This window comes from Schistocerca nitens, chromosome 4 (genome assembly GCF_023898315.1).
Source record: "Schistocerca nitens isolate TAMUIC-IGC-003100 chromosome 4, iqSchNite1.1, whole genome shotgun sequence".
NCBI lineage: Eukaryota > Metazoa > Arthropoda > Insecta > Orthoptera > Acrididae > Schistocerca > Schistocerca nitens.
In genome coordinates, this window is record NC_064617.1 from 595,564,544 (window position 1) to 595,581,044 (window position 16,501).

At 39.5% G+C, this 16,501-nt stretch overlaps 1 protein-coding gene across 3 annotated transcripts in view; it reads right to left on the minus strand.

The window, feature by feature from the left end:
• LOC126253347 (cholinephosphotransferase 1) overlaps window positions 1-16,501 on the minus strand; it is a 160,385-nt gene that overhangs the window by 14,269 nt on the left and 129,615 nt on the right. For all 3 annotated transcript variants that reach the window (XM_049954616.1, XM_049954617.1, XM_049954615.1), the window contains one exon: window positions 6,302-6,434. In XM_049954616.1, coding sequence (XP_049810573.1) covers window positions 6,302-6,434 — 133 coding nt within the window. The remainder of the gene's footprint in view (window positions 1-6,301; window positions 6,435-16,501) is intronic.

Here is a 16,501-nt window from a genome sequence, read left to right on the forward strand (position 1 = left end):
GGTAAGGTCATGATGACCTCCTTCAACTGCTGGGGCTCTCTGTTCATCGAGTTGTTCTAGTGTGGAACCACAATCAATGCACAATGCTATGAAGACACTTTGGAGTAACTGCAATGAAGTCAAAATGCCCGTGGAAGCTGTCTGACGGAATCATCCTCTTACATGAAAACGCCTGTCCCCACATAGCCAATCGGACAAAGGCTACACGTCAGCTATTTGGTTGGGAAACACTGCAACACCCTTCGTACAGCCTGGGTCTTTCCTGTGCAACTTTCACGTCTTTGGCAACCTGTAAGAAGACATGCATAGACATCGAATTCAGCCGGACGAGGAAGTGCAAGACTGGGTGCGGATGTGGATCCATCAGTTCTATGAAACAGGATTGATCTTTGCATCCCCCAGTGGGATAAATGTCTTAATGCATGTGGTGATTACTTTTGAATGGAACCATTTGATGGCGGGTGTTTGGTTTTCATTTGACTGTCCTTACACATACTCTGCAAACCACCATACAGTGCATGGCGGAATGTACCTTGTACTATTTGTCGGACAACAGCCTAAAGGAAAGTTCTGTGTCAGTAATGCTGCTAGTGATGATGAGTTGAGAATAGTGGAACCTATTTCTGAAACAAACAAGAATGTAACAAGTGACATCTAATTAAGAAGTATGAATTTGGTTCTGACAATGTTGGAACAGTGGACAATGAGAAAATCAAGATGAAAGATCCTGAAAGAAATGCTCTCAAATAAGAACACAGACAGGTATGCTCTTGTGTCACAGTGCCCAAGGAAAAGTAAAACTGTACTCACTGTATCAACCATGCCTCGTGATCCTGTGATATTTTTTGATCTTCTGAACATACATGTAACTGATGTAATTTGCATTCTGAAATTCAATGTCAGTTCACCTGAATTGTCATTAACGAACTTTTTGGCAGATATTGTCTGGGAAATGATTAAATCTCAGATACAACGCCAATTATCTACTCCCCAAGATGCAGTTAAAATAAGGAAGAGTATCTGACTGTTACTTGGTGTTGAGGAAATGGTTGAGCTTGAGAAGCCATCAGGCTCCAGAGGAAGTTGTCATGCCTGTGAAAGAGGAAGAGGCAAAAGTACAAGGAATAAGTGCTGAATGTAAGACATAGATGTGTGGAGAACATTGCAAAGATATTTGTGTAATATGCTTGGAATCAATATAGCAGTCATGAAATAATGTCCATTATATTAAATAGAACACTGTAGACAATCAAATGTATAAATTATAATTAAGATTTTGTCAAATAAATTTAAGAATCATCTTTTAAAAATGATTTTCCTTATTCTAGATACATTTTAATAGTTCTGTGATATCTGTCATCCACACTAATAATTGTACAACATAAACATATGCACCTAAAAACAGGGTTAATAGACTATACTGTCTCTTCACATGAATCAGCATGGTTCATAGTTTATGACTTTAATCAACATGTTCCTACTTCATAACTACACTGCTTCTTGCATATTTTGAGCCTCTTTTACATACCACTTACAAGTTTTATGAACAACAGTAGATGCATCTGATATAAATAAAAACAAGATCACATTCCCAGTTAATTGCACAGACTAAAAATGTGTTACAAACAGCAAACAGATTATGGAGAGAAATGAAGAAAGAACAGTATAAGAAGAAAACAGAATTCAATTTGTTAGCAAATCATTTAGAAGCTACCCTGCAGATACATGTATTGGCCACAAGGTCCTCCCATATTTATAAACAGAGGAAAAAATGCCTATGAGGAAATGGACCTGACACAACACTCCGCCCTCTTGCACCCCCCCCCCCCCCCCCGCACGATCCAGAATGGAATTAATAAACAAATTACAACTGAGTGATACTCATCACAGAGAAGGCATCGAGTGGCAGTCAGGCACACTCAGAAGTAGACTGATGGAAAATATTCACTTCTTCAGGTGGCGAGTGCCCCCCCCCCCTCCCCCACACACACAGTCGTCTGCAGGTGGTGAATAGCATTGTGTGTGTGTGTGTGTGTGTGTGTGTGTGTGTGTGTGTGTGTGTTTGTGTGTGTGTTGGGTTCAGCGAAGGATGTGTAGGCTGTCAATCAATCAAATTAAGGAGGATCTCTGGCACCACATAAGATCTTAATAATCATCTAACAGATATCACATAATTGGTTAAGATAGAGGTTAAATTCCTCTCAGATAACATGCTTGCTTTATGGCAGAATAGAAATAAAAATTAAAGTGTTGTGCACTGAGAGTACTATCTCATAAATACTGGGCAGAGAACACAGATATGGCTATGTCCAATACCGAGGGCAGTGAGGACTAAAGCACTGATCCTATGAGTCTGAAATTATGTGCATCCGAATAAATTATCTTCCTTGACCAAACATTATTTGGATTGCAACAAGAATATTGTGTGTACAACACTTTGACTGCAAACACTGATACTATGTGTGAGGAAGGGAGAGGGGGAGGGAGGGGCGATGGAGGAAGGTAGAGGGGTAGGGAGGAAGGGGGAGGGAGGAAGGGATAGGGAGGAAGGTAGAGGGGGAGGGAGGAAGGAAGAAGGGGAGGGAGGAAGGAAGAAGGGGAGGGAGGAAGGAAGAAGGGGAGGAAGGAAGAAGGGGAGGGAGGAAGGGAGAGAGGGAGAAGGGGGTGGGATGAAGGGGGAGGGAGGAAGGGACAGAGGGAGGGAAGGGAGAGAGGGAGGGGGAGGAGGGAGGGAAGGGGGAGAGGAAGGGGGAGGGAGGGAAGGGGGAGGAGGGAGGGAATGGGGAGGGTGGGAGGGAGAGAGAGGGGGAGGGGGAGAGGGGGGAGAGGGAGGGAGGGAGAGAGAGGGGGAGAGGGAGAGGGAGGGAGGGAGAGAGAGGGGGAGGGGGAGGGGGAGAGGGAGAGGGGGAGAGAGAGAGAGAGAGAGAGAGAGAGAGAGAGAGAGAGAGCTGTAAAAGGCTCCTGTAGAAGAATTACATCCAAAATTTGGCAGTTTACTACTCCTTTCTGTATATGTATATGGCTCCACACCTCTTCAAAAACATTAGGTGAAAAATGATCTACCCTTAGACAAGATTATGTTCCATTCTGGATTTTCCACAAACTTAATTGCTATAAACTATTCTCAACAATATCTTATGATCCTATTGGTATTCCTCTATATCCACTACATTTACACCCCCCCCCCCCCACCTCTGTCACTGCCCTAAACACAAATTTCTAAATCATGTTACAATTTACTGATCTTTATTTGAATAATGTTGAACATCATTTACTATTCCAATGAGAAATTGCTGAATGATATTTTTGTTTTGTTGTTTGAAGTTCTGTCTTCTCATCTTTTTTGAAATACTCATTACAGTACAAATCAAAGTTTGTTATGACACAGATAGGAACTGAAACAACTCTAAATATAATCTATTTAATGCAGAATTGTGTAATGTTACTCGTACTTCATGAGCCACATCTTTCTGAGGATTAAACAGTACTTGCATGGTACAGGACATCATCATAAATGCACAAATGAACATTTGAAGAGTCCTGTTTTAAATAAAAGTGTTTCAATACACATTAATAGTCTTAAGCACAAAACTAGAACACTTCAATTTTATAAAGAGAATACTGACATTGGAAACTGATGTAGAGTATTTGGAGACATTATTTTGTGAAAGTCACTTAACTCAAAACTATTTCTTGCTTCAATGCTCCAAATAATAGTATTAAAAAAACATCTACTAATATTAGTTGCAAAGATGACAAATTTTGTTACCATGACAGTTTTGCAAAAATGAGAATTTGAAATTACTTTCAGCTTGTCTACCCCAAGTACTGATTGTGTTTTCTAAACAACAGGATTGTCAAGAAGAATAGTACAAGGCAATTATGTTTAATTAAACTTACAGAAAAAAAACACTGACAATTTATTCTACATTAAAGAATGCTGTTATACCTGGCCTTGAACCATATATTCTTCATGACAACCTGAGCCTCCTTACAGTTCTTAAGCCATGATGAGCAGAAACAGCGAACATAAACTGAACAACCAACCAAAATATGTATATACAGGGTGTAAAAAAATTGTGTGTACAAAGTTTTCGAGTGTTTAAATGAGAAAACGAGGAACACTTTTTAATGTGACAGAAATGTTACAGGTGGACCATTTCCCCACTAGGGGTCCTTGAAGGCTTAGATGCCGAACCTACCTATCTGGGAGTTGGCAAAAATAGTAAGTCAACTCAAGAGTTCCAACATCAACAAAGATTTACTGTAAGTGTGTGGGTTGATATTGCTAACAGCCATCTGACTGGGCCTTATTTTCTGCCAAAGGTGCAAAATGGAGGAAATTATCATAGCTTTCTGTGTGAAATACTACCAGAAATGTTGGAGAATGTAACACTAGTAGACTAGCAGTCAAGCAACGATTGTGATTTCAGCACGACAGGTACCCTCCACTCTTTGCCGTTGATGTCAGGCAAAATTTAGACAATGTTTTTCCTAGCTCTTGGATTGGGAGGGGTGGGTCAGTACCATGGCCACCATGATCTCTTGACTTCTCTTGGATTTCTTTGTGCTTGTGTGTGTGTGTGTGTGTGGGGGGGGGGGGATAAAGGGTTTGGTGTATGCGACACTGATACACATTTCAGAAGAATTGGTTGCCCCTTAGCCTGAAGCTGAAACCATTACTTGTAAAATATTTGATTGTTTTGAGCTCATTAGAAAATCATCTGGATGCAGATGCCGGATGTGCATTAATGTGAACAGATGACATTTTACAACATCTCCAAAACAATATTCATCACACAGCAGTTTGAACACTGTCGCTGAACATGAATAGCGTCTGAACCCTCATGGCCCTGGTGGGGAAACCATGCACCTGTGACATTTCTGTTCACATAAAAAAGTGTTTCCCCTAGTGTCTCCTCTAAACACACTGCAATTTTATATACATAGTTTTTCTACACCCTGTATAACACCTTCACAGCAAATTCCTGTCAGTTACATTTATTAAAGCTGTATTTAATTCTGATTGGGTACCTGCATTCACTCTTCTCACTGAAAAGGACACTCAAATCACAAATCATTTGTCAACACTGTCCGAAAACACAATCTCTCATTACACAGTTTCCATGTTACACACTAAAAAATGGGGATATTATTTTACTATCATCATTAACCTGGAGAATGAGTATCATCTTCTGATCAATTTCGTGGACCTGCATGACTGTGATTTTGAAACTGGAGACAGATGAGCAGAATGGAGAGTGGTGGGTATGGTGGCAGTATGAGCAGATACATCTACTACTTCTCATCACAGATTTATTCCAGGCATCAACTGAAAACACAGCTCACCACATTTGTTATCACTTTACTTCCAAATTTTATGAAAAATATGGGTAAAGAAAAATACAAAAAGAGTAACTACAAAATATTTAGGCACTCCAATTGCGAAAACAAGTCATCACAAAACCACATTGTGTGTTGCGCACAGAGTGCTCTCTCTATTAACTGTTCTTAGCGTACCGACGACACGCACCACAAAATTGATCACCGAGTATATGATGTAAAGAATACTGTGAACTGATGTATTTTAATCACGAGGTTACTACTAAATATATTCTTTATAAATAAATGTTCACACAGATGATTCAACAAGACAGACACCTAACAAACCATTCTGTAGGGAACGTAGTCACACAAACAGGTACAGTAGTTTCATAAATATATTCAAATAAGTAGCAACAAAACTCCTGAAAATAATGGAAGCAACAAAATAAAATTTATCGACTTAAGATATTAACAGAATCACATTCCCACGCAGTATTATTTTCATCAAATATATAATAGCTACACTAAAATACAAATGTAAGTACTATTTTCCCACACTTATTGCAAGTTTCTTGAATTATATGAAAATTTTACACAAAAGTAATAAATCTCACCAGTACTAACAATATTATTACAAAGAAGAAAAACAATACAGATAGAAGACATTTGCCAGAGCTTAGTTCTGGACAATAATTTGAGCCTTTTTCTATTTAAATATTTTAAAAGACAGAGTCAATAAAAATATGTATCAGGCAGTGATATCTGATCAACAATTACAAAAATATAGATTATATAAATTTATATATATGTACATTGATATTCAAACCCGTTAAACTGTTTTAATTTTTCACTAATTTAAAATGTGGAAGTTTTGAGCTATTATTTTCTTATTAGTGTTGTGATTTCTTTACATGTCTACTTCTTGATGGTCTAGAAGTTCCACCACCAGTGTTGTGTATGTTTACATTACCCATACCATTTTTCTCCGGAGCAGGTACTGCAGTAACAGGGGATCTTATGGGTATCCTGAAAAGTTGTATCTTCAGGTGGTCACATATTTCTTGGCACACTTGTCTGGAGTACCTCAGTAAGTCAAATGTCACCCACAACTGTGAAAAAATAAAAAAACACATTAGTTACAGAGACAAAAATAGCAATACCACCATAAACAAATGTAAATTTACATTATTTTCTCACAATATCTAAAAGATCAATTATGTTTCAACTGGCTAAGTTCCAGGTAGTTCTAAATTTAAATGTTTCATTTACTATCAGTTTGGTGACAGATAACCTATGACAATCAATTTTGGGATATAACAATTCCTGACTCAGTAACAATCCCGTATGTTCTCAAGCCATATCATGTACAATAAAGAATTACATAGCAGTTTATTTACTCCAGCAAGTTTCCAAATGGTATCAAAATAATGCTTCACACATCTCAGAGACACAGCCACAGGTATCAACAATGTAATAATGAGATTGATTGCTTCTTGCAGTAAAGCTGACATGTTAAAAGTTGCAGACAGGTGTACAGATGAAGTTGCAGACAGGTGTACAGATGGCATGTTAAGTTGCAGACAGGGACAATTACACATTAGCTTCCAGCCACAGAAAAAGAAAGAAAAACACACACACACACACACACACCAGAGATGGCAGTCATGTGTGCGGGAGGTGTGTTTGCTTGTATGAATTAATGAATGAATAAATCTGTATGTGTGTTTCTTTTTCTGACAAAGGCTGTTGCTGAAAGTGTCTTTTGGTTCTGCCTGTCGGCTACTTCCGGCATCATTTTATGGTAAGTAGGAATCTATCTTTTCCTTAAACTGCTGATATTTCAACCTGGATTTTCCACTGTTTGATTTTACATTAGAATGAACCATACTTTAACAGCTTATGATTCATGAGTACATTTATTACACAGTAGGGAAATAGTAAAATTATTCATGCAGTTGGGCAAATGAATAGTTGCACAACATACAAATGTCTGTCAAGATTATCATTACTGCAAGTGTTTATCCACAAACTATATAGAGGTTATACAGAGCAAATAGGCCATTTTGCATCATCTGATTATGTTCAGTGTTCCAGAGCCTTTTGCCTTTGATGTTAGAAGTTTCTCAAATAAGTGACAATTTAATGTTTCATAACTTCTTTCACACAACTATAGTTTGTGTTCAGATGCAGATGCTCATTAAGATACTAACAATAAGTTTAGGAATACAGTCAGTGCATATGAGATTGGTATTTATTGTCCTTGCCTATTGTTTAAGAGGAAATGAGAAAGCAATTTACTTTTTGGATGTTGCAGTTATTTTGTTACGTGTGATTCCAATTGTAGAAGACAACTAAAACTTGTTTGGTTTTGCACCTTCAGTTGTGATGTATATTGCAAACAACTCAAACCAGTGAAACTTCCTGGCAGATTAAAACTGTGTGCCCGACCGAGACTCGAACTCGGGACCTTTGCCTTTCGCGGGCAAGTGCTCTACCACTGAGCTACCGAAGCACGACTCACGCCCGGTACTCACAGCTTTACTTCTGCCAGTACCTCGTCTCCTACCTTCCAAACTTTACAGAAGCTCTCCTGCGAACCTTGCAGAACTAGCACTCCTGAAAGAAAGGATATGGCGGAGACATGGCTTAGCCACAGCCAGGGGGATGTTTCCAGAATGAGATTTTCACTCTGCAGCGGAGTGTGCGCTGATATGAAACTTCCTGGCAGATTAAAACTGTGTGCCCGACCGAGACTCGAACTCGGGACCTTTGCCTTTCGCGGGCAAGTGCTCTACCACTGAGCTACCGAAGCACGACTCACGCCCGGTACTCACAGCTTTACTTCTGCCAGTACCTCGTCTCCTACCTTCCAAACTTTACAGAAGCTCTCCTGCGAACCTTGCAGAACTAGCACTCCTGAAAGAAAGGATATGGCGGAGACATGGCTTAGCCACAGCCAGGGGGATGTTTCCAGAATGAGATTTTCACTCTGCAGCGGAGTGTGCGCTGATATGAAACTTCCTGGCAGATTAAAACTGTGTGCCCGACCGAGACTCGAACTCGGGACCTTTGCCTTTCGCGGGCAAGTGCTCTACCACTGAGCTACCGAAGCACGACTCACGCCCGGTACCGGGCGTGAGTCGTGCTTCGGTAGCTCAGTGGTAGAGCACTTGCCCGCGAAAGGCAAAGGTCCCGAGTTCAAGTCTCGGTCGGGCACACAGTTTTAATCTGCCAGGAAGTTTCATATCAGCGCACACTCCGCTGCAGAGTGAAAATCTCATTCTGGAAACTCAAACCAGTGCCTTTTCTCTGATGTTATGGCAAATATTTGAAATTTAATTTCTGCGATGTGTAGCTGAACTCAGTCCAAACAAATAATGCTAATTACGTCTTTCATGCACTGTACAGTGTCGACAGAAATCTTCGGTTTGTTTCCCGTTACAACAAAATTATATTTAAAGCAGAATTTTACACTCGTATTCAACAGAGCAGTCCCGAATTAGGCCTAATGCGATATTTGTTTCGTTGATGCGCATTAAGAGGGACAGCAAAATGCCAAGCATAAGACTCTCCAGCAGTGACAACACTGTTCTCACCTGCCCTGAGTGCTACTGCCAAGCATGCAGCGCTGCCCAGTTACCGTTGGAGTACTGACTACTCCATGTGTTTTACTGTCCCTGTTAGCACATATTGATAAAATGAATATCACAGTTGATTAACTGGGGACCACTCTATTGGATGAGTGCACAAAATTCCACTTTAAAAATAATTTTGATTGTAATGGGAAACAAACTGAAGCTATCCATTGACACTGGGTGTCGTGTGAAAGATGTGATGTGCAGTATTTGTTTAGGCTGATTCCAGCTACACACTGCAAAAACAAAACTGCAAATATCTGACTAAACTTCAGAGAAAGTGCACCTGACAGCTCTTTGAAAGGACACCATACACAACTGTGGTGATAATTTTCTTTTGAATTCATGGTGACCTCAGTCAAAAGGAGGCTGCTTATTGATGAAAGAAATGGCAGGAGATAGATTTTTCTCACATGGCACCTTCAATTTTGTACTACCCATTCATTTCAGCACTGCACTCAGAGCTGAGCATCTTATATCACACAATGTCAGTAACACCACTGTACTAGAATACACGACTGTTCAATCCATTTCCTTATCATTCTTACAGCAACATTTGTTCTATGAACAATTCTATTACTACAAATTCTAGTCCAAATACGCCGTACACTCTCAATAAAAAGTACTGTTACGCAGCAACTGACTTGAATCGCACCTGTAGCCAACCCTTAGACCTACTAGGAATTGTCAATGAATGCATGCTCTATGCATTCAAACAGCTATATAAAGCCAAGGAGATTAATAACAGGAAGAAGTCTTCTTTGAACCATGCCTTACTTATCTGAAGTAACAGAGGCTACAATATCAGTATACAAAAGTGCAATCACCTAAATTTCTGAAGAAACTGGCGTTTCAACGATAGCTGCAAAATTGTGGGTAAGATGATGTTGCAGAGGGGGTGAAGGAGGTCTTTGGTCTTACCAAAAAATACATTGCTGGTTTACATTTCTGTCACAACAAACATACAAGACTAAAAAACCAGTACACATCATTACAGATACGTATTTCTAGTGATCTGTTTCCAGTGCTTCCAAGGTGGCAATGACTTCTGGAATTTTGTCGTATGGTATCTTTCTGATTTGCATGAAGATGGGTACTGTCTCTGTTGAGACCCAATAACACTTACTGCTTTAAATGTAACACTGTTGCCCCAGCCCCAAAAGGGAGGACAGCTCTCCGTTGTTTATGACTGGATGCTGCAGCTAGAGTGAGAGGATTGGTTGAAATTTCATACAGTAGGACTCAAAGGAATACACTCACATTTCACAAGAATGTAGGTTGCCAGTATTTAACCTGTTTATCCATAAGACAAGATTACTGTCATTAACTCCATGCATTGTAGTATCAGCACACAAACATAAAAAACAACAAAAAACATGCCAAGCCGGTTTGGGAGAAGTGTTGGCAATGGAATGGTTGGCTATGTTTTAGCACTGAGCGTCTGAGACTGGAGAGCTGGTCCAAATGTTCCCTAGGCTCTTTGACAGTACATTTTTGCAATGTAGGAGACTGACATGCAGGTTAACAAATCTGTAACTCCCTTGTCTCATCCATCCCTTAAACACTAATTGAAGTACCGGACAAAAAGGGATGATGAGCTTTGTTTTAGAATTAAAGATCTTCTGTTATTTTAAATGTCATCACTCATATAATAATTACTTTTTGTTTGCAAAAGAATGCACTTTTCACATACCATGAACTACAACAATTGTGGTTAATGATTTGTGGTTCTCATTAAAAAAAATGCAACTTATTTTCAGTTTCTCATTACAAACTTTATTTTTAATGACTGTTTCATAATGACATGTCATTAAACCACCACCAAAACTGTTTTTTCTTCTTGTTTTTACAATCATATTTTATTTATTATTGTGTGATAACAAAAAAATGCTCAGTGGGTGGCCATTTTCACTTTGTAACGCACATTTTATCTCAATGTAACCAAGCCAAAAATGGGAAAGTTTTCTGATCCAACCAACACAGTGTTCCACCTTATCAACAAGAGGCATTTGATACCCGAAAAATATCCAGTAACTATCACCTGTAACAATTATTTACTGTAAAACCATTGTACATTTTGAGGGTTCACAAGTAAATGTACACTCATCTTCAAATAGCATTAACTTGCTGTCTTTCCTTCTTTCAAAAAAAAAAAGTCATCTAATAAATAGTTTTATCATAAGTATAGTCCAACCTTGATGTTTCATTATCTGATAAAAAATATGCTAATGTAAAAGATCGGTATGCTAAATGATATAAATGATGTTTCCTAAATATTAATCAAAAAATGAGAAATTCTGTCAGTTAATTACTGCTTTGCTTCTCCCCTCGAAAAGAACCTCAGTGGGTAGGCTGTGAAATGTATCAAGTATGAATTTCTTACTAAGGAATGGACTTACACTCTTTGTGAAAGACATACTTACAAATTCATTTCACCACAGATAAATATTTTTCCCCTTGATATATGAGGCCTGTCTAAAATGTATCCGACCTACGGCCAGAAAAAATATTTTGAATACCAGACGGGGTTGGGACCCTAATCCTCTTCAAAGTAGGCCCCTGGTGCTTGCATACACTTAGCACTTAGCCCACCGATCCTTCCACTGCCGGAAACGCCTCTGGAAGTCTTCTATTTGAATGGTGTTAAGCTCCGTCGTCGTGTTATGCATTATCTCTTCTCTATTCTCAAAATGGGATCCTTTCAGTGGCATCTTCAATTTTGGGAACAACCAGAAGTCGCAAGGAGCCATTTCTGGAGAGTAGGGAGGTTGGCGAATGGCTGTAATTCCATGTTTGGCCAAGAAATTTTGGATCAAGTGGGATGAATGTGCGGGGGCTTTGTCGTGATGCAGTTGCCACTTTTTTGCTATCTACAGGTCTGGTCTTTTGCGCCAAACTGGGTCACGGAGTCGCTGGACAACATCTTGATAGTACTCCTTTGTCACTGTTTGTCCTTCTGTTGCTTACCATATTTACTCGAGTCTAAGCCGCACCTGAAAAATGAGACTCGAAATCAAGGAAAAAAAAATTTCCCGACTCTAAGCCGCACCTGAAATTTGAGACTCTAAATTCAAGGAGAGAGAAAAGTTTTAGGCCGCATCTCCAAATCGAAACAAAGTTGGTCCACTGTAATATGAGACAATTTAGGTCGAATGAATGACGATACAGCTACAGTAGTTTGGTTCGAGTCGTAAGCTTAGCAGTTAAGCTTTACCAGGTAGCCATTGCTATGCGTCAGGCGCTCCGTCCGTATTTATACGGGTACCCTTCCTTTTTCACGTGCTTCATCTGGTTTGAATTGATTGCTTATTTTTCTTTGATCTGATAAGCGCAGTTTTCTTTGTTATTGGTGTTTACGTCACTCTAAGCTGAAAATGCATTACTGTACTGTGTCATACATTGTTTGTCGTACTCTGATACTGCGTGTTTACGGCCTGTCGCCGATCGCGGCATGGCTTGCTTTTGTGCGCGCTACCGCCGCTTTTTTTAAAAGAGAGAGAGAGAGAGAGAGAGAGAGAGAGAGAGAGAGAGAGAGAGAGAGAGAGGAAGGAATCGTCTCATTAGCGAAACAATGGCAAGAGACTGCTACTTGTTGTTACTTACACTGCTGCTTTCTTTGATAATGATCAACAAGAACCAAATAATAGACTGCGTATGATAGAAGATGTTCTGAACGAGAGCTTAGCGAAAATTTTTCTCCGTTTTAAAATCTTTGCAGGCGCCTCTTTAGTACATTACATTCTGCACAGAAATTAGAGTCATCTTAGATTTAAAAATCTAGTCAATTGCCTCGCTTCATTTCTGACTGTATCACTGTTTAGCATAAGAATAATGCGAATATAAACATGACATGATATGTATATTCTTCCGCGTTTGCTTGTTGTCTCACTCTAGTTTTGTGGTTTATTACGCAGACAGGATTTAAATGAGATAGCAGCAAACACGAAACAATACATGGCAAAATGTTTATATCCGTATTATTCTTATGGTGACGAGAATACTGCATGTGATTCACAATTTATAAAAGTTCCTATTAGCAACCATCTCTTCTCACAGATAGGAAAAAATTCAGAACGTAGAGTTGGCCATATTGACAAACATTCTTGCCAGTCGGGTTTTCGTAGTACATTGAAATGCTGCTACATTCGAAGATGAACAATACGGAATTTGTATTTACTTCGTTGGATAATGTATGAAAATGCAGTGGTCGAAACTCGGCGCGGAGGAAAAAAGTTTGTCTTCCATCTTTTTTTATTTTTTTTATTTATTTACTGACGCAGAGGTTTTGGCGCCAGTATTTATCTTTGTGCCTACAAAGCATGCCAGTGTAGCGCTACATATATTCGACGGCAGAACTAAGTTGTGGCGGCACCCACCGACATTTTTAAGAACTTCCGCTTGCTTTGCACTCGATTCTAAGCCGCAGGCGGTTTTTTGGATTACAAAAACCGGGAAAAAAAGTGCGGCTTAGATTCGAGTAAATACGGTATTCGTTACGCACAATTCTACAGACATCAAAGAAGACAGTCAGCATCACTTTGATTTTGCCTCGCACCTGCCGTACTTTCCTCGGCCTAGGCGACTCGGGATGCTTCCATTGCAAAGACTGTCTTTTTGTTCCTGGTGCATACCTGTACACCCATGACTCATCTCCAGTTATCATGATGTTCAAAAGCCCAGGATCAATGTTGGTGGTGTCCAGAAGGTCATGTGCAACATCAAAACAGAGGTCTTTTTGTTTCGGCACTTGGGCACGAATTTCGCAGCCACTCAAATCATCACACATAATGGCATGTGCGGAATCTTTAATCACTCCAGAAAAAATATTTTGAATACCTGACGGGGTTGGGACAGTGTGGTAACATGGTGCATTACCCCAAATGAATTGCTGGTGGCTCAGGAAGGGAAGTTGCGTCTTCATTGGCATTACTGGAGCAATGGCATCCCTATCCTCCTATGAGCTAAATGTCAAAGTTACAAGGTGCTTAAAAAAACTTAAAGAGGTTTTCTGAGAAAGTCACAAAAATTTTCAGACTGTTTTTGGTAAAGGACTTAACAACAGTAGTCCGCTGTATTATACATATTATATAATGCAGGAAGGATCACTCGCCCAGCTGGTGTTGCTGACGGCATCATCCACAACTGTACATTCGTTTAAATGTTAAGAGTATCAAGTACTTCATTAAAAGGGAGACCTGTATACCAGTTGATGAGCAACTATGCTTACTATGGCTATGTTTCCTCTTCTCATCATTATCAAACCTCTTCGTACGTGAGGATTTGCTTGGTAGAATGTGTTTTGTTGACTCGAAATGTTCTACATTTTCAGTAATCTCATCTGTTACCTATTTTCAGGTAAAGCTTATTATGTGCAACACACATAAGCTCACACCTAGGGAGTTTTCCTTTCCATAAGCATAAAAACATAATATAATCTTAATTTTTCCAGACTTTATTTCTCTTGTGTCAATATGGCACAAACAATATGGAATGTGTATATTCTCAGAAAGTGGCTGAACTGAGAACTTCCAGTGTTTCAGCTTCCTGTGTTGTGCATTTCTTCACAATGGCCACATTTCTTCAGCACTCAAATCACAAATGAATTGTATTTTCAGAACATCTTATTTAATTTAATTGTAATTGCCACACAGTATTTTTGTAGATATTACTGCAATACAACAGGGTGTGACCTGTCATTTGGAGGGAATTGTGTGTTCTATGCAATAACTAATCTTAGTTAATACTTTTTGGTTGGTTGGTTGGTTTGTGGGATTAAAGGGACCAGACTGCTACAGTCATCGGTCAACACTTTTTGCTGTCCAATAATTGCATGTACTTTACTGAATACATAAATGTGTGTATTTTCCCTTGAAATGTTGAACAGCTACACACAAAAAAACTGAGGTTGGTTAAAATCAAAACTTTTCATCAACATTGAAATAATTAACTCATTTAGAGAATGACTGGAAAGGAAACTAGTAGACTGCTTCCATTTCGCCATCATTTAGCTAATTTCCTTGATTATTATATGTTTTAGTGTCTACATACCACATCCTCTCCCATTATTGGATCTGAGCATAATAGGAACATGCAACCGCTATATCTCAGGTATTTTTGAGCTTTGTGCAGAATACACCAAGACGTAACTGCATTAGCAGATTCTGAATAAAAGACAAATGGAAAATGACAGAAGAGCCAAAAATTTTTAACCATATATTTGTAGCACTGCTGCAACCTGCAAATTCACAAGTTATCTTAAGTACACTAACATACAGGCATTACTCAAATACAAAAAGTGTGTGTGATATACCCATTTGCTTTCTAGACAGGTGTACTACAAGCATAAAGTTGTCTTCCCTATGCTGCCAGTGACAGCAATTGTTTGTGATTATCTACAGATAGGTAGTTCTTCCTAGGGTTTGAAAGACATTTAAGGGTTAAAACTTTACACTTATAATTCAGATCTACAGATGGTCACAGATGTCTGAAATTAATAATCTATGGAAATTTATTTGTACTCAGACTTGAAACAAAGAGGATTTATTTTGACTGATTCTCACATTACTATGGTATCTTCGCAAATTCTGTGCAACTCTCTCTTTCATAATATGGCTAAATTTGTCCCATGCTTTTCAAAAAAGCTACCATTCACTGAGTTAGAAATTATCTTTGAATCCTGTTGGGTAGCCTTGTAGACCATACAACAGTACAGGCTTTACAATAATGACAAATAAGGAAAGTTAAACATTATTTCAGTGACATGGTGGAGCTCTCTCAATATGCATATCTGATAAGTTGGCGAACGCAGGCACGGAGCCGTTTAAAGGCTATGAGGTGCTCCTTTGAAGGGTGCCGCTTGAGCCACTGTAGAGCTCGCTGACATTCCTTAATTTCTTCAACGATTTCCGGCAACCACCAAGGGACTGCCTTACCCATGGGCACTCTAAAGAGCGAGGGATCGCATTTACTGCTGCAGAAGCAATTTTTGTAGTCACCTGCTCAACCATGACATCAATGTTACCGTGTGGTGACAGCAGAGGTGAAAGTTTCCCAGTCCACCTTGTTTAAAGCCCATCTGGGCAGGCGTCCGTGGGCCTGACGCCGGGGCAGTGACAGGAAGATTGGGAAGTGGTCACTGCTACACAGGTCGTCATGTGCTCTCCAATGGATAGATGGGAGAAGTCCTGGGCTGCAAACTGATAAATCAATGGCCGAGTAACTACCATGAGCCACAATGAAATGTGTTGCGGCCCCAGTATTTGAGACGCAGAGGTCGAAATGAGACAGTAAAGTTTCGACATCTCTGCCTCGGCCAGTAAGTACAATGTCACGCCACAAGGGGTTATGGGCATTAAAATCTCCCAAAAATAGGAAAGGTTTAGGGAGTTGATCAATCAGTGCAGCTAATAAATTCAGGGGTACTGCACCATCTAGAGGAAGATTTACATTCCAGACAGTTATTTCCTGCATCGTCCTTATTCTGACAGCCACAGCTTCAAGAGGGGTTTGAAGGGGCACAGGTTCACTACAGTCTGAGTTTA